This window comes from Euprymna scolopes, chromosome 36 (assembly GCF_053919585.1).
Source record: "Euprymna scolopes isolate OS-2025 chromosome 36, ASM5391958v1, whole genome shotgun sequence".
In the NCBI taxonomy this organism is placed as follows: domain Eukaryota; kingdom Metazoa; phylum Mollusca; class Cephalopoda; order Sepiida; family Sepiolidae; genus Euprymna; species Euprymna scolopes.
In genome coordinates this window covers 55,410,598-55,434,198 of record NC_136517.1, presented here as the reverse complement: position 1 = coordinate 55,434,198, position 23,601 = coordinate 55,410,598, and the positions used below count along the sequence as shown (strand labels likewise).

Sequence of the window (23,601 nt, the reverse complement as noted above, 5' to 3'; positions counted from 1 at the left end):
ATTAAAAAATAATTGCATTTCAACAAGTGTCGTTGATAATGCTCAATCGTAAGGGAGCAAGTTATATATATATATTTTTTTATGTAAATACAGTCATATCTTGCTATGATGTGCAGACCGTTTCAATCATATTAGATATCATCAGGCAAGAAAAATTAAGGTACAAAAACTGAAATGGTTTAACACCTTTTCAAATTTTGAAGAGAGAGAATTCGCCATGAATGAGCCTCACAGGAACTCAAATTTCATCCATCGCTATATATATATATATATATATATATATATATATATATATATATATATATATATACATATATGTGTGTGTGTGTGTGTTTGTATATACGTACACACACACACACACACACACACACACATATATATATATATATATATATATATATATATATATATATATATGGGAAGGGGATCAAAGAAAAAGAATAATATAGATTCTTTAAGAGGAGACTTATCAGGATAATTCAGAGCTAAACAAATTGTTTTGGAATTTATATAGACTATCAAAAAAGTAAGAAAATGACAATATAAAAATATATAATAATATATATAAATTTATTCATTTATTCAATAAGCGTGATACATCAATTAGGGTGTAGGGTAAGTAAGAACTCTTTATACCATGGTATTTCGAAGCCTAATGCTTCTCATCAGAAAAGGAGAGAAGATGGTGGGATCTTTCTACCGATCCAGTAGATATCTCACTGTTACGTCCAAGGATGGAATACTGTTGCCACATCTGGGCAGGAACTGCTAGAAAGGACTTGTTCAAAATAGACTTCGTAGCCTCGTAGGAGATGTCCTTTTCTCTTTCCTGCAACCTCTATCTCACAGAAGAGATGTTGCGAGTTTGTCTCTGATGTGTCGTTATTTTCATGGAAAGTGTTCGACTGAGCTTCAGTCTATGGTCCCTCCTCGCCAAACTTTTACAAGAAACACTCGTCTAGCTGAAAACACTATCAATAATTTCCCCCACTCTTTATCTGTGCCTAAACCTAAACGTAGATTCCATAAACAAAAATATAAAAAAAAAATAAAAATATATAATTATATTTATATATTTTTATATTTTTATTTTTATATTTTTAGAACTGCACGCCTGTGGAATTGTCTTCCGTTTTCCTGCTTTCCGGCTGACTACAATATGGTTGTCTTCAAGTCTAACGTAAACAAGTTCTTGATGAGCCGTTCCATATAAGTTAACAAATTTACCGAATTAATTACTATATTGTCCAATTTCTACTGTACACTCTTTAACCCTTATCCTCGAGTGGCCTCTTGGCCTTGATAATGTGGTGATGCCTGTGTAAAAAAAAAGATATTAGGTAACATAATAGAGATGTGACGTCTAGCGATAATTACATTTGGAGCGAAATAATTGTGCAGTGGAAGATTAAATATTGAAACTCTTTGGGGGTGGGAGAACAAGTGATCTCTGTGATATAGGAGGAGTATAATCATTTATTATATAATGAAGGTAAGTGTATAACATATCTACCATGGTGGGTTTTATATATGTGTACCATATGCGTGATTAAACTGTCGGGAGAATATAGGGTAAGTTAATTGAAAGAAGATGCTTTTTAAATTATATGTATTAATGGGTTATAGCTACGGAAGGGGTTTACTCGAAATAGTGGGCTTATGCGAGATCGGTATATTTTAGAAGGGGTGCTTGAAACTTTAACAGTACTTAAATTAAATATAGATCATTAGGAATGGTGCTATAATAAGATAATAAATGTGAGGGGATAAATTATAAGGGATATATACTATATAGAATGATTTTTTAAGCGAATAAGAAAGAGGATTAACAGACGGTAGAATAATGGGATAAAAAACACAAAGGATTATGGGATAAATAAATATAAAAAAACATATAAGAACTATCGAGTAATAATAAATAATAAAGGTATAAGAAATACAAAGTTATTAAATAAAGGAGGATAAAAATAGATATATAAAAAAATAAAAATATAAAGAACCAAGTGAAAAAAAAAATGAAATAAAATGAAAATATGACAATAAGGAAAATTTACAGTAAGAGAAAGTTCTTAAAGGCAGGGGAGTAGAGATGATATGTAAAGTTTTTCGTCCTTGTTGAGTATAAAGCAGTATCGAAATATTTTTAAAGAACATTAATAATAAATAGAATTTCCCCTACGATAAATGCAGTGTCCATTCAGTCCAAATGGTGATTCAAGGTGATTCAAAGTGATTCAAAGAAACTTCTATTTATTAATTAATGTTATTTAAAAAAATATATTTCGATACTACTTTACATTAAACACTTTCTTTTGCTAAATTTTAGATATTATTCATCCGGGACAACGTTGATAAAAAATATACAAACTTTGTAGATGCTTGTTTTGTAGTTTTTATTTATTTATTTATTTATTTATTACTGTTAGCTCAACATATAAACAAACAGACAACTAGCATTTATATAATAGATTAAAATTTCAATCGATTATAATATATTTGGTTCAGAATTCACAAAATTAAATAAGTGTGTCCGGGGGGGGGGTAAATAACAAACAAAAACATATATTTCCCACCTGAAGAACTGGAGCTCATCAACTTTATAAGAAAATAAAGGAATATGGGCATGATTAAAATATCCGAAAATCGGAAGAGAAGTTTTACTTGTTTTTCTTTTTGTTACGCCATCTTTGAATTCAAAGATGGCGCAGCAAAAAGAAAAACAAGTAAAACTTCTCTTCCAATTTTCGGATTTTGTAATCATGCCCATATTCCTTTATTTTCTTTTAAATGTGATCAGTTCTTTTTCTTTTGGTGAGTTAAGGGCGGAATAAATTTTAAAAAAATTGACATAATAATTACATGAATGATTCTGCGCTACAAAACAGGTGCTGTCAAGAATTGAGCATTTCAACATACCTAAATAAATAAACGGTAAGATGGCCAACATCTGGAAATTTGGAATAAAAACTTTTGTCGTTTATTTGTACATGCTCTGTAGTTAAATCAAGCTTCATAAATTAAAGGATTGGTATGAATAAAGTGTGAAATATAATTAAATAAACATATTTTCCAATAAATATATTTTCCTATAAATATATTTTCCTATAAACATATTTTCCTATAAATATATCATAATCTTTTTCACAAAAAACACGTTTAAAAAATAAGTTCACCCCAAAGTTAATAAGAATCAAAATTCTAATGAAAATCTTACCATTAGTTGACTTTATAAAGATTCATTAAAACACGCGTGTACTGGTGTGTTAAAAAATGGCTACTATGTGGGTACGCTGTTTTAAGGATGTCGATAATGTAAACGCGATTTTAGTCACACGTTTGCATTATTTTCGTATGCTGAATGTTTTTTTCCTCTGAATCACACAAAAGTTATGATGATAATATTAATTTGTATTAAAGTTACATCGTGTTATATGTACGGCGGAGATTCTATGATATATTCTTCGAAAGATGAAGGCTGGATTAATTTTTAAAATTTAATTTTCAACGTCAAAAATTAGATTTTAAAAATTGATATAGAAATTGCATTGTATAGCATTCTAAACGGTTTATTATATATATATATATATATATATATATATATATATATATATATATATATATATATATATATCATAATATAAAGCTGAACGTCTGTGTGTGTGTCTGGTCATGAATAGGCTCCTATATGGTTGACTATTATAGAAAATTGATCACATATAATGATAGAAGATGTATCGAGTCACAGGAATTGGTATGTTTGATCTGGCATAATGATAATTCGTTAAAATTGTGGGGTCTACATACGCGCCTGGTCCACAAAGTATGGAAATAAAAAATTTTAAATTAAAAAAAAAAGTTTACAAGTGTTTTTGATATAGATGTACATAATAATACTTTGATAAGCATGTTTTAACTTAAATAGGGATGGTATAATAAAATTGTGGGGTCTGTGTTCGCACCTGGCCTCCATAGAATGGAAATAGGCACAAACTTTAATAAAGACTTTTCATATCTATCTGCGTAAGTATAATTTGATAATTATGTTTCAGTTTGAAGAAATATGGTATAATAAAATTATGGGGTGTTCGTTCGCACCTGACCTCCATAGAATGGAAATATGTCACAAAGTTTAACAAGGTTTTTTAATATAGATCCACAGGATATTGTGATAAGTGTTTCAGTGTGAACTTGGGAACTATCTAATCAAACCTGGAAATCTTTTTTGTCAAACTCTAAAATCTGTGCAAAATATTTCAACTGAACCATTTATTCGACATATGGGGTAGATTGTTCTCATTCCGTGAACTAGGATCGGACAGAAAGTGTTAATTTATGACACTCTTAGTTATTATTGCTCGTAATAAGGGCTGAAGCTTCAACCTCCGGCAGACTGTTATTTAAAATAGATTGTTAATCAACACTTTTACATTTAGATCATATGTCATGGTTAGATGCTCGATAAAGTTGGCACCAGTAAAAATTGAACGGTAAAAATGGCAGCAGTAAAAATTGAACGGTAAAAATGGCACCAGTAAAAATTGAACGGTAAAAATGGCAGCAGTAAAAATTGAACGGTAAAAATGGCACCAGTAAAAATTGAACGGTAAAAATGGCAGCAGTAAAAATTGAACGGTAAAAATGGCACCAGTAAAAATTGAACGGTAAAAATGGCACCAGTAAAAATTGAACGGTAAAAATGGCAGCAGTAAAAATTGAACGGTAAAAATGGCAGCAGTAAAAATCATATAAGTGAGAAAAAAAATAGCTCTCTCCCTCTGCAAGAACTTAGACACCAGAGTTGAAAAGTGGGATTAAGAAGTCAGCGCTCCCAAGGAGGGGCACTCTGACCTGCAAAAAGTGTCTGGACATTCCTGTCGTCATTTCCCGGTAAGGGTGCCTCAGGCGATTAGCAATAAACAAACCCCCTCTCAAAGATTTTAAGAAGGCAAAGCCTGGAAAAGTGGATATCCTAAAATTGCATAGAACTAAATTCTCACCACAAAAACAACAGGGACCGAATTATGACAGGAATGGTCTAATCTCTGTTGATTTCGATGGGTTAAAAAGCAAAAAGAATTCTGTAATGGAAAAATTAGGATCGTTCAGGGTTACTCTCGGTGGCCGTGGTTACATTCTCTCCCATTTAGTTTTAAGAACGGGTTTCCCCCCGCCTCCCATTTTAAAATCAATATTTTAAAATAAGTACTCTATTTTGAAGCAAATAAAAGCAACTTTTCTCCATTTTTTTTTTCTCATTTCTAATTTTTAATAGGGTTTACATCCCCATTTTAAAATAAATATATTTTTTTAAATTCATACTGATGTTTAGAAACAAATAAAAACGATGTCTCTAGATCTTTTGGGAGAGAAGGGGTCGCTTCTATAGTTTTAAATAAGGGATAAGTCACTCTCCTCTCCATTTCAAAATGAGTATTTACTCACTTGGTAAAAGTGTAGAATAGTTAACAGTCTAAAAATTGAAACAAAAAACAACCAAAACAAAAACGAATGATTTGTACCAATTATTTATTGACCTGCATATTATTAAACATGTTTTTGTGACAATTGAATCACCAAGTGCTTAGGATGAATGCTAAAAATCAAATGGTTTTAATGACTACCTCTTTTCTTTCTCTGCTTTGTTGGGATTGCTCTCTTAATCAAATCGGTTTTCACAGAAACGTGTCAAGTCAAAATATTTCCCAAACACCAAGCAAATCATTCCAAACACCAAAAAGTAACACGTACATGTGAAAATAGTAAGCCGACGAGAAGTTAGAAATTTCTATAAAGTGAACAGCACAAACCTAGAGATACAGAGAATTCTCAAACTGAAAGGACTCAATGACTCACGTACCAGCATTCTTTGAATTAGCACTTACAGCTATATACACATTACCAGGAACAAGGTAAACCAACACGTGGACATACACAATGCCATGCTAGCAAATACTCACATACATATATTAGTTACATACTACAAACAGTTTAATGATTAACCCATTTTTCTTCACCACACACGAGTTTGTATAAATGATTGAAAGTACCCTTTATATTCTTGTTATTTCTTGTATAAAATTTTTTTTTTTTCTAAAATTTCATTTTTCTCAACTTTACAAAACTGTATATGTTTTGAGTAGCACTTACTAACTGGTGACCCTTTTATTCTCTTAATGCTTCATTTATTTCCATTTTTTATGCACATCTCTATATATTCTTTGGGTTGGTTTTACAATACGCATTGGTCCAAAAAAGTGGTAAAAAATAAAAACAAATGCATAACAAATAAATGTCATCAAAAGCAAGATAAGTTACTCTTCTACCTAGTTGGATAAGTTTTTAGTGCTTTTACTTACTTTAAAGTTCGAAAAACAAATAGTATTGAGGGCTACGTAAGAATAAGAAAAATGACCGCAAACTGTTTGAAGTTTCGATAATGATTTAAAAATTAAAAAAAAAAAATACTGTAGAAACCCCATTCAATAAATGTTACGGTGACAATTCTTGAGTAAATTTCTACCACCATTTTGTTTAATTTTTATTTTTAAATCATTATCAAGACTTTAAATATTTAATCGATTTAAAAAAAATAATTGTATCTACTGACTTTTTTGTGTCAATTTCAACTAAAAGCAATGATATCTACTTAATTGGCATGTTAGAAGTACTTAAATTACAGCATTATTAAAAAAAACACACACACAAGTGTTTGATCTTTATCATAAAAACCGTTGCCATATTTTTGGGGAACACATGACATAACAAGGGCTGTAATTCAGTTATGCTAAAAACAAGGCAAGTACCTCATATTCATGATTGTTTATAGACAATTCGTTTTTAGAAAATTGCAAGTTATATGCTATTTACTTCCCCTTGAAACTCTCCAGTGTTTTTAACCAAACATTTTATTTTCACTAATTTTCGTCAAAAATGTTTTTTAACCTATTGTTCTAAGGGAAGTAACTCTATTTTACTAAGAATTGTAAGAAAAATGATTTTTTTCAGCTATGTCATTAAATGTACCTATTTACTATGCCTTCCCACGAGACAGAGTTAGACACCAGGGTCGTTTTTTAACGTGGAGAAAAGGTACAAAAATAAAAATTGTCTCAGTCGTGAAGGATTTCTCCTCCACCGAAAGAGAACAAGAAATAGAAGTGCAGCATCTGAAGAACAGATACTACACTTTGATCTTGTCCCGAAGGCCAAAAAAATGTAAAATGCGACGATATTGTCATTTTTCTTAAACAAAACATTCCAGTAATTGTAAGAAAAAAAAAAAAAATTTTTCAACTACTTTAGTGATATAATTACCTCTCTTAGAACAATGAGTTAAGATTCCAAATCACCAAATAAGAAAACTTTTTGGAAATATCCTGTATTGGATACGTTTTTTCTTATGTTCGATTTTAGTCTGACAGGCCCGCAACAAGTGTCGGAGGACTTTGCTTGAAGAAAGCCAAAAGTTTTCCACATGTAAACGAAGCACATTGTAATATTTATTCGCCTCCCTACGAGGGCAGAGTTAGACAAAAGGTTGGTTTTTAATGTGGGGAAAATCAGCTCCTCCAGAAGGAGCAGTCTTCATTGGAAGAAAAATAAAAATTACTTCAATCTACAAGGATATCACCTGGCCGACGACAGAAAAGATAAAGTATAGTATCAGAACAGATACTACACTTTAACGTTCATTCTATTTTTAAAAGTAAAAAAAAATAAATAAAAGTAAACCAAAAATAAAAAAATATTGTAAGAACGGCAAATATTTTAATTATTTTATTTTTTAACATTCAGAGCAGTAGAAAAAAATCCTGGTTGTGATTAGTGTTGGGCACTGGGCAGTGGCAGACATAAAAAGTGTTTTCCAAGTTAACATAAAATGTTCGTTCATTTCTAGGTCATTTTAGGACAGAACTATTAACAAATTATTATTTTCTTTTTGGCTATGGGAGACAAATTGGGTGTGTGTTACTATAAAAAGTGATTTTGTGTGGTTTTACGAATTTTTCCTCAGACTTAGCCTTAGTGATAAAAAAAAAATAGTTAACTGCTCTAAAATGTTAGAGTGGCCAAGAAATGGGTGATCATTTTATTTAAAATTTATATGCAAAACTCATCCCTCACTTTATATTCTAAAATTATTTGCTATGAGGCGTTCACACGTAATTGCCTTAAAAATAGAATCTCATTTTGGAGGAGTGGATAGTTGAAGGTTTAAATGTAGATATAATTTATTTTTAATTGTTTGAAATTCTTAATGTTTTCAAGATTTTGATAAACTCATGGGCTGAACAGAAGTGTATCCTTGCCATCACCAATGGACCTGAGGTAAGTTTGTCAGCATCTGACAAAGCAAAACTGTTTGCCAAGAACATTGCAGCAAATTCTACTCTTTGCGGTCAGGGCTGCCTACCTCCCGTATTCAGTGACTGAAAACACACTAAGCAACATACAAATTTCTGTATGTGATGTTGCCAAGCTTATCAAAAACCTTGATTCTAGTGAAGCAACTGGTCTCAATAACAGTCCAGTCATAATGTTCAAAAACTTTAACCGGAACAAGCTCCCATACTTACAAAACTGTTTAAACGTTGCCTTAAGGAGAAATGCTTTTCAACACCTTGAAAAACTTCATCAGTTTGCCCAGTATTTAAAAATTCCGGAAATTGGTCATCTCCCTCTTAGTACAGATAATCGCCAATAGTCTCCTGTGCATCATGAGTAGGGTTAGGACAACAGCATATTCTTTTCATTGTTTTGACCCTCGAGTGTGTATCTGTTGATATTTTATATACTTTTATATAGAATGATGTGGTTCTCGGTTGATTGATTGTGTCCAACTGTGTCGAGAGTCAAAACAATGAAAAGAATATTCTGTTGTCACAGCCCTAGTCATGAGTAAGTTGCTGGAATTTGTGATAAACCGAGAAGTGGTCAAGTTCTCTCCGATTCTCTCTCCTCTGATCTTGAGCACATAGTACAATGGGGAAAGGAGTGGCTGGTTACTTTTAATGCATCTAAAACCAAGCTCCTCTCTTTACATCATCAACATTCTGATCCACATTTGGCATCAATTGAAATGAATGGCTCTCCTCTTCAGGAGGCCTCAAGTTTTGACAAGCTTCTGGGCTTGACCTTTACTCCAGATCTTAAATGGAACACGTACATCAAATCTGTTGCCAAGGCCACTGGAAAAATGGTGGGATCTTTCTATCAATCCGGTAAATATCTCACTGCTGATGCAATTCTCTATCTATATAAGAGCCAGGTACGTCCAAGGATGGAATACTGTTGCCACATCTGGGCAGGAGCTGCTAGAAAGGACTTGTCCTGCCTTGATAGAGTTCAAAATAGACTTTGTAGCCTCGTAGGAGATGTTCTTTTCTCTTCCTTGCAACCTCTATCTCACAGAAGAGATGTTGCGAGTTTGTCTCTGATGTATCGTTATTTTCATGGAAGGTGTTCAACTGAGCTTCAATCTATGGTCCCCCCTCGCCAAACTTTCACAAGAAACACTCATCTAGCTGTGCACACTATCAATAATTCCTCCCACTCTTTATCTGTGCCTAAACCTAAACGTAGATTCCATGAACAAAGCTTCTTTCTTAGAACTGCACGCCTGTGGAATTGTCTTCCGTTTTCTTGCTTTCCGGCTGACTACAATATGGTTGTGTTCAAGTCTAATGTAAATAAGTTCTTGATGAGCCGTTCTATATAAGTTATCAAATTTACCAAATTTTCATTACTAATGATTACTATATTGTCCAATGTCTACTGTACACTCTTTAACCCTTATCCTTGAGTGGCCTCTTGGCCTTGATAAGTGGTGATACCTATGTATAAAAAAAAAAACCCACCTCAGCAATAATAACCTGCTTTCCATTCTGTTTTCTGGTTTCCATTCTGTAAGATCTACAGCTGTTATCTCACACAGGATAAGTGAATCTCCCGACAGGGGCTTTGATATATCAAGAGTGTGACATAAAGGTCTACTTCACAAAATCGTCAGGTATAGAATAGCTGGAAATGTCCTCTCAGTTATTAAATCCTTTCTTTCTTACAGGATTATAAGAGTAGTCATTGATGGGCAGAAATCAGAAACTCATTGTATTAACACTGGCGTCCCTCAGGGTTCCAACCTTCTTCCGGATGTTCTTCAATGATCTCCCAAAACACATTCTTAGATCATTCGTAGAAATTTATGCAGATGACACTACAATCTATGGCAGCACTTCAAAGATTAGCAATAACCAAGGTCGTTCTGATCTTGAAAACGTGATGCAATGGGAAAAAGTGTTCACTAAATTTTAATGCATCGGAAACCAAGCTTCTCTCCTTTTATCATAATCCCTCTGATCCCTATCACGCCCCAATTGAAATGACTGGCTCTCATCTTTAGGAAGCTCCATGTTTTGATAAACTTCTGGGACTGACCCTAACCCTTGATCTGAAATGAAGCATATACATCAAATCTGTTGCCAAAATCGCTGGGAAAATGGTTGGATAACTCTACCGCTGCAGTAAGTATCTCACTGCCGATGCAATCCTCTATCTACATAAGACCAGGTTCATCCTAAAATGGAGTACTGCTGCCACATCTAGGCAGGAGTTGCTCAGCGCACCTTATCCTGTTTTAATATAGTTCAAAACCTCCTTTGAAATCTAGTAGGCGATGTTCTTTTCTCTTTCCTGCAAACTCTTTCCCACAGAAGAGATGTTGTGAGGCTGTATCTGCTCCATCGCTATTTTCATAGCAAGTACTTGACTAGGGTCCCTTCTTACCAAACTTTCACAAAATTTACGCCATTAATGATTACTACACTACCACCTTACATTCATTAACATTTCCCCTCGAGTGGCCTTCTGGCCTTGATAAGTGGTAACTCTCAATTTTATTTTTTTACTTGTTTCATTTTTTTTTAAATTTATCCACTTTTGCAATTTGTACTTGTGCCATTTTTTCCGGTGCCATTTTTACCTAACTTCGTCATGGCAGAACTAATAAAGGGTTTAGTTCGAAAAAATCTTTGCAGATTCTCGGTTTTAATTTCGAAAAAAGATACGCTTAAAGACTTAAGCTAAAACGTTATGAAACTAACAACTAAGATGAGAATAGTAGTCGAATAATCCAACTTATCAATCCTTATCTAAAAAAGTCCCAAAATATAATGAAGAGATTTTGATTGTTGTTCACTAAATTCCCCTAATATTAAAAAAAACAAAAACAAAAATAAGGAAAAATCTGTACGTACCCGTAATAAAATGTACGTAAATGTACGTACCCGTAATAAAACGAAAAGATCATATTCCAAAAGTTATATTAATTGATTAAGTAGTTTATTTTTATAAAGAAAATCATTTTTAAACGATTTTAAACGATTAGTGGAAACTCGTAAGCCTTACAAAGCTGATCTCGCGAGTTTGGATTGTTGAGTTATCTCCCCTTGTTTCTTCAAGACAAAATGACTATGCGAAACAGTCCTTCTTGCTTACTCATAAAATTGTATTTTTTTAGTTAAAAATAAAACTTCTTGATCAATTTATCTGATTTTTGGAATATGACATTTTTGTTCCGCCACTGATAGGTACATAATAATTGTTTTTTTTTTTTTTTTAATTTTTGTTTTTTAATTCAGGAGATATTTTGGTCACTTTGCTAAGACCTTCCTCAATGTGATTACGGTCACAGAGACCTGAATTCTGGTTTAATATATATATATATATATATATATATATATATATATATATATATATATATATATATATATATATATATATATATATATATATATATATATATATATATATATATATATATATATATATACAGGGTGTCCGTAAAGTTACTATACAGTCTTACCAGTTACTATACAGACACCCTGTAATATATTAACAGTACAGTAAGATTGTGCGCTCTTCCAAAGTTAGCTTGCGTGGCATGCTTGATTAAATAAACCTGTAAAATAATAAATATTAGCTATTAATACAAATATAATACAATAAAACAATAAGACTGTAGTAACTTTACGGACACCCTGTATATATATATATATATATATATATATATATATATATATATATATATATATATATATATATATATATATATATATATATTTGTCTTTACATAAGCAGTAGTTTGTTGCTACACAGTCATGAGCATGTTTCGGTCTACTAGTATTTACTAACTAGAGACCTCATCAGGCAACAACCCTTATTTTCTAAAATGGAATTCTAAATGAAGAGCGAAAATCTATCCTCGGCAAAAGAAGGCTTTTTTTTTTTTTTTAAATTTTATCATGAGTGTGAAGAACAGGGTTGAATTGGGTGCGAATTTATTAATTTATTTACTTATTTGTCGGTGACTTTATTCATTTTCGCGTGGGTGTTAGGGGTTAGAGTTTGTGGGTTGAGGGGATTTGGTTCTAAAACTAGGACTATACAGATGTTATCTTTAACAAGCGAGAGGTTGCTCGTTGGTCCATGTCTGAGACCTTCAAGGGTCAATGTGTCATAAAATTCTCTTTTTTTTAAAGTTTATTTCAATTTAATATGCTTACATCTGAGAAGAGGTTAGGAATTTACCCGGGTCTGTTGAATGTTGTCTGGGCTTCCAGTGAACGGTTGAAGAGAGGGAAGGGGGGTTAGAGGCGTAAAAGAGAGAAAGGAAGGAAGGTGGTAGGGGGAGATGGAATGAAAAAGAAGGAAGAGGGACTAAGAGAAGTAGAAGAGAAGGTGGCATCATTTAATAGCTCTGCTTTATCTTACTTAAACAAAATCGGTTGACAAAAGACCTCCCCAATATTAATTTCTCTTTTGTCTGTTCCTTTAATGTTGATTCATTAATTTGTGTATTAGTAAATTTATTATATACTTTTTTAATGATGGTAACTGCAAAATTCATGATATATGTCATTTATAAACTTATGATGGTTAAAATTAGCCTTTTTTTTTTAATTTTTTAATTTTTAATTTTTTATTTATGTATTTATTTATTTATTTTATGCATGGTTTTACTCAGGAAAAGTGTAATTTTGGATTTCGTGAATGTTGGACCTGTTAGGATGTGTAGGTGTTCAACTGTCGGATATTGCATATGGGTTGTGTTAGAGTTGAATATATTCGCAAGTGAGAGATCAGATGCGATTTGTAATGTTTGCAATTTATGGAGGTTTCTTGTTTCTTAGTTAAGAGTTTATCCATATATATATATATATATATATATATATATATATATATATATATATATATATATATATATATATATATATATACGAGCAAACAGTTAATAAAACATGTTAAAAAACACTTTGAAATGAGTTAAAAACATATTTAATCTGAAAAGGAAACACTAGATAAGTGGATTGTCCTTAATCCACGGAGTTTCGAAGAAATACTTTCCTTCTCATCAGAGGGTAGGATTGCGGATTAAGGACTATCCATTTATCGAGTGTTTCCTTTTCAGATTAAATATATTTTTAACTCATTCCAAAATGTTTTTAACATGTTTTATTAACTGTTTGCTCGTATTATAAGCTCTATCTCCTATTTGGTTTTATCGAGCTTTTACATCTGGCTGAGATAACTGTATAAATATTAATTCTTTAATATTTATAATATACTTTAATTTTACCATCTTGGATCATTTTGGTAAATTTAATTGTAAATGTTATTTTATATATATATATATATATATATATATATATATATATATATATATATATATATGTGTGTGTATATATATATATATATATATATATATATATATATATATATATATATATATATATATATATATAATAAAAACGGAAAGAGAGAGAGAGAGAAAGAAAAAAAACGCTGAACATGTTAATAGTACGTGCTTTGAAGTTTTTAATATAAACAGATTTGAAGGTGAAAGGTTGACGTTCAGATCTAAACAATATTATTACTCACTTTTCACAAAAGGTTAAATTAATCAAGTCGACATGTCAGCGTTGCATTTCAAAATAAAATAAAATGACTTCATAGGAGTTCTCGGACTTTATATATCAGAATGTAGTACGCTTCTGTCAGATTTCGGCAAGCCATTATCCCAGGCATTACCTCCTTCGTCAAGATGAGGTTGATGGTTTTATAAGTGGTCGTTTTAGGTGCCCTCACTAGGAAATCATAAAGGGCCCCGCTTAAAACAATTTTATAGTGGTAGTTGTCGACAAATCGATTTTTTAAATATGTGGTTTTAGGCTAAAACAACACTACTTACTTGTCATGTCGAAAATAGTAATATATCTAAAAATTACGAAATAAAAAAAAACAACTGCTATTGTGTTTTTAGTAAAAAAAAAGTCTATCGCTATCGGCTAAAACAAAATGTCGGTCATTAAAGTGACGAAAGGGAAATAAGTATGCCCCCCATTATTCGCAATCTTCAAGATGTTCACATGTGGTGAAAATGCCATCTCCCTTAATTTTCTGTAAAAATTACTTTTAATTATAAATAATTTTCTACTAGATGAATTTTCATATTTTTTGGATATATTACTATTTTCGACATGATAAGATTTTGCTTAAAACAACATTTTTTTTTTTAAATCGACTGTCGACTCTAGCTTAACAAGCACCAATTTTAGTGTGGGGGGGGGGTCTCCACCGACCGTAAACTTAGGTCCGGTCTGACCTTACTGGGTACTTGTAATTAACAAACACCTAGAGAATTTCTTTACTTATGTAGTCTGCTCCGAATATCATTGGATAATCCCGAGCCAGTCCCAGAAATGACCGAAGCAAAGCACTTTACGATTTAAAAGCCACCTTCATTTGAAGAAGTATAGCTTTTTTCCGCGGAGTTCAAATCGCAGAGCTTCGGTCATTTTTGGAATTGACCCAAGATTCTCCTTCGATACTCTGGACTGATTACGTAAATAATAATGAAATTCTATGAATGTCTAATCATTACAAGTACCCCTGGCTGAAAGTGGGAGTTTTCGAAATGAAGTAAACACTCCATTTCAATCGAGCAAATAAAATTATTTTAAAACTCAAACTAAATATTTTTTAAAATTTTAATATTTGATTCGATCTTTTTTTTCTTCTTCTAATAATCTAATAAGCCAAGATCTCTTTGTAAACTCCTTTTTTTTCTTCGTCTTCCTCGCACACCTTCTTTTTATGGGAAGCCATATTGAATACCTGAGTTGCGTAGGTTTTTTTTTTTTACCTGTAAAAGTTTCAAATAACAACAACAACCTGCTAGGATACTGGACAGGTGAGAGGAGGCGACATTTTACCTGAACGACTTCCGCTTCTAACGAGAACAACAGCACACAAACAAAGCTTTTTTATATATATACAAGTATATTTTAAAGAAACAAAAAAAAAAAACTTAAAAGTAGGAAGAAAATTGAAATATTTAATTCACTTTTTATTTATTTATTTATTTATTGTAATTTTAAGATCAAGATGTTTTCATTGTTTTAACAGGTAAGTAAATGCTAACCGCACCTTGTTTACTGTTATATATGATTATAAAAAGTTTGAATGCAAAACACGATAAATTCAAATTTTCCAATTGAGTAATTGGACTATATACAAGACGAATATTTCAAATCGACCATTTTACTGCAAAAGACGTGTTTTAATTAAAAGCAAGAATATCAACCTTTATATAATATTATTTTAATAAAATAAAGATCGGTGGTTGTATTAGGGTAATAGAAATACAACATAAACACACAACTTATTATTTTAAACAATGCTGAAAATGGCGTTTATCGCGTTTTGCATTCGAAATCTTCAAAATGTCCTAGTATTTAAACCTGATAATCCCCTTTCATGTATTTAATCAATTGTGCCCAACTCATTTCTCTCTCCAATTTTCTTGATCTTCGCAGTGTATTCACTCTGGGAATATATGTTTACGAGTCAAACGGGTACGGCCAAATACAAATGGTAAGTAATAACATTTCTTCTTTAAAAAAGAAATCATTTTTTTTTATTTATTTAAATATTATTCCGGTAAACCTTGTAAGTTAACATACCTGCAGGATAACATTTTCAAGGTGTGATTGCTTTTGTATTTAAAACTACAATTGGATTTTATTAATCCATCCAAAATGTTTCTATTAAAAACCATGAAGATTTAAAAGTTGCGGCCAGTTTATATATATATGTGTGTGAGAGAGAGACCCGGCTCGGCTACTTGTACATGGCATGATCTGTACCGTGCTATATTTTAGATAGGATTTTTAAGTTAACTAAATTTTTACGGTGCCTTTTGTTCATTAAATTGTTAGGTGAAAGTACAAAGTTAAGAATACGTTTCTAAACAATAATGTTATTTCAGCACGGTCCGTATTCTCAGTATGCATAAGTATTGTTGTGTGTCGTTTGCTGGTAAAAATAAAATTGTTAGTCGTTTGTTTGCTTTTTTTTTTTTTTTTTTTTTTTTATCTACGGAAGTTAAAATGAACTGTTACCCTAAACTAACTGTGACTTAAGTTTTAGGTATAGTTCTGCAAAAGTAGGTTTGGTTTGAATTCTGTAGAAGCACCTTTTAAATACAATTTATACTGCAGTAGTATTTACTCTAGATAATAAAAAAAAAACTATTTTTATTCAACTAGAAATAAAGGTGCTAATGCAGAGAGTGGACACGCGCTATTTTTTAAAATCGTATTTCCACGTTTAATTAAAGTTGTATATGTTTTTTATGCAATTGTAAGGTTTAAGTACAGAATCGGTACAAAACACTCTCCCCTCCCCATGTTAAGAATGGCTTTTTAAATAACGTTATTATTTACGTCCTGATCACTCTCTGCACTAGTACCGAAAATTCGAACGATTTTCTTTTTAAATAAAACCCCGTTTATTCATTTTAATTATTTCTCATAATTAAAATGATCGATTTTTTTTTTTTCACCTCCCAGGGTACTTCATTATTGATACTTCTCCATACTATGGGTAGGGTGAAAATCTCAAATTGGATGCTTCTTTGGGAGACGAAAATGATGCTATAAAATTACCGATTTGAGTTGCTTTAACTGAAGAACGAATTGCAAAGTTTGCGATCAGCATTCCTCTGTGAGAAGGCGAACAGCGATAAACTAAATTGTCACCCACGAAGGCAGAGGTAATTTCTGAGAGAATAATGGCCTTCTGAGATCAAACAAAACCTAACCAATAACCATACTCCATAGATGTAGGGACTTCGGTGCAAATCCAGAGTTCATCCTATTTTTTTTTTTTTAAATACAGAAAATATGCATGACGTGCGTACTCTTCACGGAACGAAAATGTCATATTCCAAAAATCACATAAATTGATTTAGTATTTTGTGTGTGTGTGTGTGTGTGTGTGTGTGTGTGTGTCTGTTTATTCTTAGGCAGAGAAGGTTAAGGTATCGTATCGTGCTAGTGTTTTTAATAATATTTTCAAGTTAAATTCAAGATTTATGGTATCTTTTGTTTATTAAATTGTTAGGTGAAAGTACCGAATAGTTACAAATTACTCCCCCCCATGTTAAGAATTGTTTTCTTTCTAAATACTAATGTTATGAAAAGAAGGTACCGTGCTGAAATAATAAGTACCTTTTTATGTATATAAAAATCATTTTTTAACGACTTCTAGCGATTTTAATAGTAAATCGTAGCCATTACATTTTGAGCTCAGTAGTTTGAACCAAGTTGTCTCCCTTTATTCATTAAAGATGGCGGATCAAGACAACGTTATCGCTTATTCATAAGATTTTATTTCCTTAGTTAAATAATAAAAAAAAAAGAAGTTGATCGTTGATCACCTAACGAGATCTTTTTTGAGGTTGACATTTTCGTTACGTGATGAGATTTTTTTTTCTTCTTCTTTTTTTTGGTGGAGGTGTTTTTTTTATTATTATTGTTGGGTTGAATTCTGAACTTGCACCTCGTATTTTGTTAATATCTTCTAGCCGTTGACGAATTTTCCTAAATTGGTACATATCGGGAGCGGAGGTAAACCAATCGTAAAATTTATCTAGTTAACGAAATCGAGTGTAAGCGACTCTAGGTGTGACATTGGTTTTACATTTCTGTACCTCATAACCGTTTTCTTTGAAAATATATCTTTTTTACTTTGCTTTTAAACTTTTTTTTTTTTTGTTTAAGTAAAAATGATAAAAATAAGATTCATGTATTTATTGCATTTTTGTTGTCTGTGGAGACATGTTGCTAACGCCGGATAAGGGCTTAGGAAAAATTTCATAGTAATTATAATTTTTTTTTTCTTTTTTCACCTTATTCCAGTTTTTAAATAACTATTTGATAAAAATAAAATGAATAATGCACAAAAAAAAAAAAAAATTCAATGTGCATTTATGAAAGTTACGTATAGGCGAGAAACTCACATGTTTACTATAGTTTTATTGGTGCTAGTGCAGACTGCAGAGGGTCCGATCCGCGCTATTTTTTAAATCGTATTTCCAAGTTTAATTAAAGTTTTTTATTCAATTGTAAGGTTGAAGTATAGAATAGGCACAAAACACCCTCCCCTCCCCATTTTAAGAATGGCTTTTTTAAATAATAACGCTATTATTTACGTCCGGATCACTCTCTGCACTAGTACCGTTTTATTAAAGCTGGGATTTTAGTTATTAACTCGCGTTTTAAAGATGGGAAGTTTGAGTTCAAAACATGGCTGTTTCTGTTTTTCCTATTTTACGTGACTGACAGGCGAGTTCTATTTTGAGCAATTAATTAAAGGTGTTATTTTTATTTTTTTACCGTATTGCTAAGGGAACGCCCTATTTTCTTTCTTTCTCTCTCTCTCTCTCTCTCCTTTAAACTCTTAATACTGTTAAATCCGATGTTAGAAAACAAATTTATTGTCCGTTAAAAGGACCGTTCTAATCTCTCTCTTATTTTGCTAAGTTTTTGAGGGACTAGAGCATTTTTAATTCGCCGGAAAAAATTGTTTTTATTTTCGGAAGAATTATGCTAGCGAAAAGGAAAGACAATCCAAAAAGCAGAACAGTAACACTGACTGTGCTATTATTTTAATAGGATTTTCGGTACTTGTACAAGACATTAAAAAATGAAAATATCGAAGAAAAAAAAAAAAAAAAAAAAAGGTTATATTGTACGTATCTGTTATGGAACGAAGTTCTCCGAAAAAAAAAAAATTCACTAAATTTCATCAAGTAGTTTTTTTTTTGGGGGGGGGTGTTTGTTTTTTACAGCGAAAAAATAATTTGATACCGAGCAAAAAGGTTCGATTTTTAGGAAGAAAAGCTAGTGATAAACATGGGGAGGGAGTGTCGGCGCTTTATATTGAGTTATCTCCCCGCGGCGTGTTAAAAATTTCCATAGTGGCTGACTTCACGCGCTCTCATAAAAACGTGTTTTTTCAGCTGTAAAAAAAAAACTACTCGATCAAATTAAATGAATTTTTTTCAATCCAAAACAGATACGTACAATATAACCTTTTTTTTCGATATTTTCATTTTTTAATGTCTTGATTAAACTGTACAAGTACCGAATTTTCAGTTAAAAATACACAATTCAACCTAAATTTTAAAAAGGGTGGTATTGTTATGATGTACGTACCCGTGACTGAACGAAAAGCTCATATTCCAAAAATCACGTAAAATTCAAGTACTTTTTATTTTTTTTATAAAGAAACATTTAAACGATTTAAATCAATTAATAGGACATCGTGGACATTACGAGGCTAATCTCGCAAGTTTAAATTGTTGAGTTATCTCCCTTTGTTTCTTCAAGATGACTACGCGACAGTTCTTCCTCGCTTATTCATAATCGTATTTTCTTAGTCAAAAATAAAAACTGCTTTATCAATTTACGTCATTTTTGGCATATGGCGATTACATTATACATATTTATTTTGTTTTGTTTTTTTTTAGTATAGTAGGAATTCCTGGTAAGAACCGAAGACTTGACCTAGACTATTTTGCTAAAGTATTTAAAAAAAAAAACAAAAAAAACATAAGAAATCCGATATTACAATCCAGTGATAATTCATTGTTCAATTCTTATGAGGATCGTTTGAATCTCTCTCTCTCTCTCTCTCTCTCTCTCTCTCTCTCTCTCTCTTTTAAGTTTTGTCTAGATTTTTGTTAAAATTGCTCATTGATCTTAAATTGTGTATTTGTCTTGAAATAAAATTCTTGTTCCCTTTTAAAACGGTTGAATTTGAAATTTATTTCTTTAAATATTTTTTCTCGCATCAAAATACTATACTAGTAAAAGGAATATCCACCCAGAGACAATGTTTTCAATTTAGCCTTTTTCCTGCTAGATCTGGAGATTTTGTTGCAAATTTAGCCTGCAAAATTTGTATCTAGCGATATATATATATATATATATATATATATATATACACATATACACACACACTAGCATTTCAGCCCGGCGTTACCCGGGTGTTTGAATGTGTATGTTGAGCAAAAAAAAAAAAAAAAAAGTGGTAGTAGGAAGGCAGGCTCGAAGGAGGAAAAGAACGGGGTAAAACCTAACGTTTATTCTGTTACGACCACCGCAAAACCGGAAGCGACATTTTTTAAAATTAAGGCTAGACAATCTAAAGGAGAGGATAGCTTTCAAAAATATCAGCGAAAAAAGTGACCCCCCCCCCATGTAGAAAAGTGCCTAGTTGAAGGGGAAGATATTAATGTTTTTAGCCAATTTTTCGATATTTGTCGTATGAAAGGTCGAACTTTAAAACGATACTGATCTTGGTAAAATCCGTCGCCTCTATTGAAAGTTTAAGGCAGACATGCAAACAGACATACATACATACATTTATATATTGGTAACTAAAAATTTTCGACCCAAACTGATGAAAAAGCTTTCCCTATCTCTGAATACCCTTTATGTAAAATTTCAAATATTTAGACCAGAAATTCTCTGAGTAATTTGGAAGAGACTGCAGAGATCAATTGTTTTTTTTAACTTTTCCCCCTATTATGACCCCTTAAAATTTATTGTTTTGGGCTCAAATCAAGTTATTAAGTTAGATCCATGTCCAAGGAACCTATATCTAAAATTTCAAGTGCGTAGACCCAAAATTGTCGGAGGAGTTTGGTAGAGTTCTCAAAGGTCAAATCGTTGAACTTTGACCCCTTAATCGCCAAATTTCTGGCCAAAAACCGATCACATCGATTTTCCCACATCTCAGTACCCTGTATATCAAATTTCGAGTCTGTAGACAAAAAATTGACAGAATTGTGTAGGGAAATGTACACACACACACACACACACACGTTGATATATATGTGTGTGTGTGTGTGTATTAAAAAGTAAACAGTTACATTTGCTCGCTACAAACAGTTATGTTTCAGTAAAAAATATTTTGCTCTTGTTATCGAGCACTATCTAACAAACTTGTTTAGTTCATTCGTACCTGAATTTGAATATCTCAAGCCAAGCCTGGAGATATATATATATATATATATACTAGCATGGGCGCCCCGCGTTGCCCGGGTGTTTGGATGTGTATGCTGAGCAAAAAAAAAAAAGTGGTAGTAGGAAGGCAGGCTCGAACCCGTACCGCAAAGGAGGAAAAGAACGGAGTAAAACCTAACGTTTATGCTGTTACGACCACCGCCAAACTGGAAGCGACATTTTTAAAAATTAAGGCTAGATTATATAAAGGAGATATAATTTTCAAAAATATCGGCGAAAAAAGTGACCCCCCCCCCTGTAGAAAAGTGCCTAGTTGAAGGGGAAGATATTAATGTTTTTAGACAATTTTTCGATATTTGTCGTATGAAATATCGAACTTTAAAACGATACTGATCTTGAAAAAATCCGTCGCCTCTATTGAAAGTTTAAGGCAGACATGCAAACAGACATACATACATACATTTATATATTGGTAACTAAAAATTTTCGACCCAAACTGATGAAAAAGCTTGCCCTATCTCTGAATACACTTTATATAAAATTTCAAATGTTTAGACCAGAAATTGTGTCAGTAATTTGGTATAGACCGCAGACGTCAATTTTTTTTTAAATTTGACCCCTATTATGACCCCTTAAAATTTATAGTTTCGGGCTCAAATCACTTTATTAAGTTAGATCCAGGTTCAAGGAACCTATATCTAAAATTTCAAGTGTCTCGACCCAAAATTGTCGGAGGAGTTTGGTAGAGTTCTTAAAGGTCAAATCGTTGAAATTTGACCCCTTAACAGCCAAATTTCTGGCTGACACCCGTCACATCGATTTTCCCAAATCTCAGTACCCGGTATTTCAAATTTCGAGTCTATAGACTAAAAATTGACAGAGTTATTGCGTAGGGAAATGTACACAGACAGACAGACACACAGACACGTTCACTTATATATATATATATATATATATATATATATATATATATATATATATTAAATATGGACATTTCGTTTGCCACTCGTACACCAGAAATTTCAGATAACCTACGTTCATATTCATTTCCTATCTAGTCATTAGATGATCATATTTCTGAAACCATATTCTATGCATGATATACGCAGAACATTTATACTTGTACATTTTGATAAACAATTCTTTAACCTAAAATATCTTCCGGATCCTCCTATAAACACTAATTGATGACAACTTTATAATCTTATTAAACTGAACATTTTTGACAAGATCAGGGAAATGTTGAAGCATCTAAGATATAAAGCTTTTAATATATATATATATATATATATATATATATATATAATGTGTGTGTGTGTGTGTGTGTAGTTTTATTGTTGTTGATTTTTTAAACAATATTGAGGTTAGCGTCTTCACCTTGAAGATCGGATTTTTTTTTTTTTTTGTTTTTTTTTTTGTAGAAACTGCCCATTTTTATTTTGGACGTAAACAAATATTTTTATTTATTTATTTTTAAAACCGTAATCTACGTACATGCATGTTTCGGGGCCCTACCCCTCTTCAGCGAAGCTTGACTGTTATTAGGACTCGAACCCTGGACCTTTATAGCATTTCAGTCCAGCACTCCAGCGTCTTATCCATTACGCTCTGGTGCCATAGACGATTTACTGTTTAGTTTTTATCTTTTATATATTTACATAGTTTTTTTTTGTTGATTTTTTTTTTAAACGATATTGAGGATCGGATGTTTTTTTTTCTTTTTTTTTTTTTTTTTTTTTTTTTTTTTTTTTTAGAAATTGCCCATTTTTTATTTTGGACATAAACAAATAATATTTTTATTTATTTAATATATATATATATACATATATACAGGGTGACCCTCAAAAAAAAAAAAAAGCTAAATGGAGGCCATCTAGAACATATGCTGTAGAACGGAGAAAAAAAGCCCAAAGACCCTAGTGTTTTGATGTTATATTTTGAATATAATAAACTAGTTATGACCAAAGTTTCATTTCATTCAGACAAAACACTAAGAAACGGGGCCTAATTCCTAATTAGAGTTGGGGCCCGTTTTTTTGGGAGGGGGGGTCACCCTGTATATATATATATATATCAATGCCTCCATTCAGTCTCGAAAGACAAAGGATATCTCCAGTAGATGCAGCTGCGCATGTAATTGTGAGGCAAAGGTTGCACAATCTGCAACCACACCTCTCCTGAATCGACATTGCTTGAGTCCAGTGGCAAGGAGAAGTCCAGGACGACTGGA

General features: G+C 31.9%; 1 protein-coding gene across 2 annotated transcripts in view; it reads left to right on the top strand.

The window, feature by feature from the left end:
• The window catches only part of LOC145260502 (protein PALS1-like), a 608,074-nt gene that overhangs the window by 257,406 nt on the left and 327,067 nt on the right, over positions 1-23,601 (top strand). Inside the window, exons 1-2 of one of the 2 annotated variants that reach the window (XM_080118618.1) lie at positions 15,239-15,462; positions 15,873-15,930. Coding sequence is in view for 1 of the 2 variants with exons in the window: in XM_080118617.1 (XP_079974743.1) it covers positions 15,873-15,930 (58 nt within the window). In the remaining variant the exon portion in view is untranslated. Of the gene's footprint in view, positions 1-15,238; positions 15,463-15,872; positions 15,931-23,601 lie in introns of those variants that run through there. The other variant, XM_080118617.1, reaches the window with a different exon arrangement.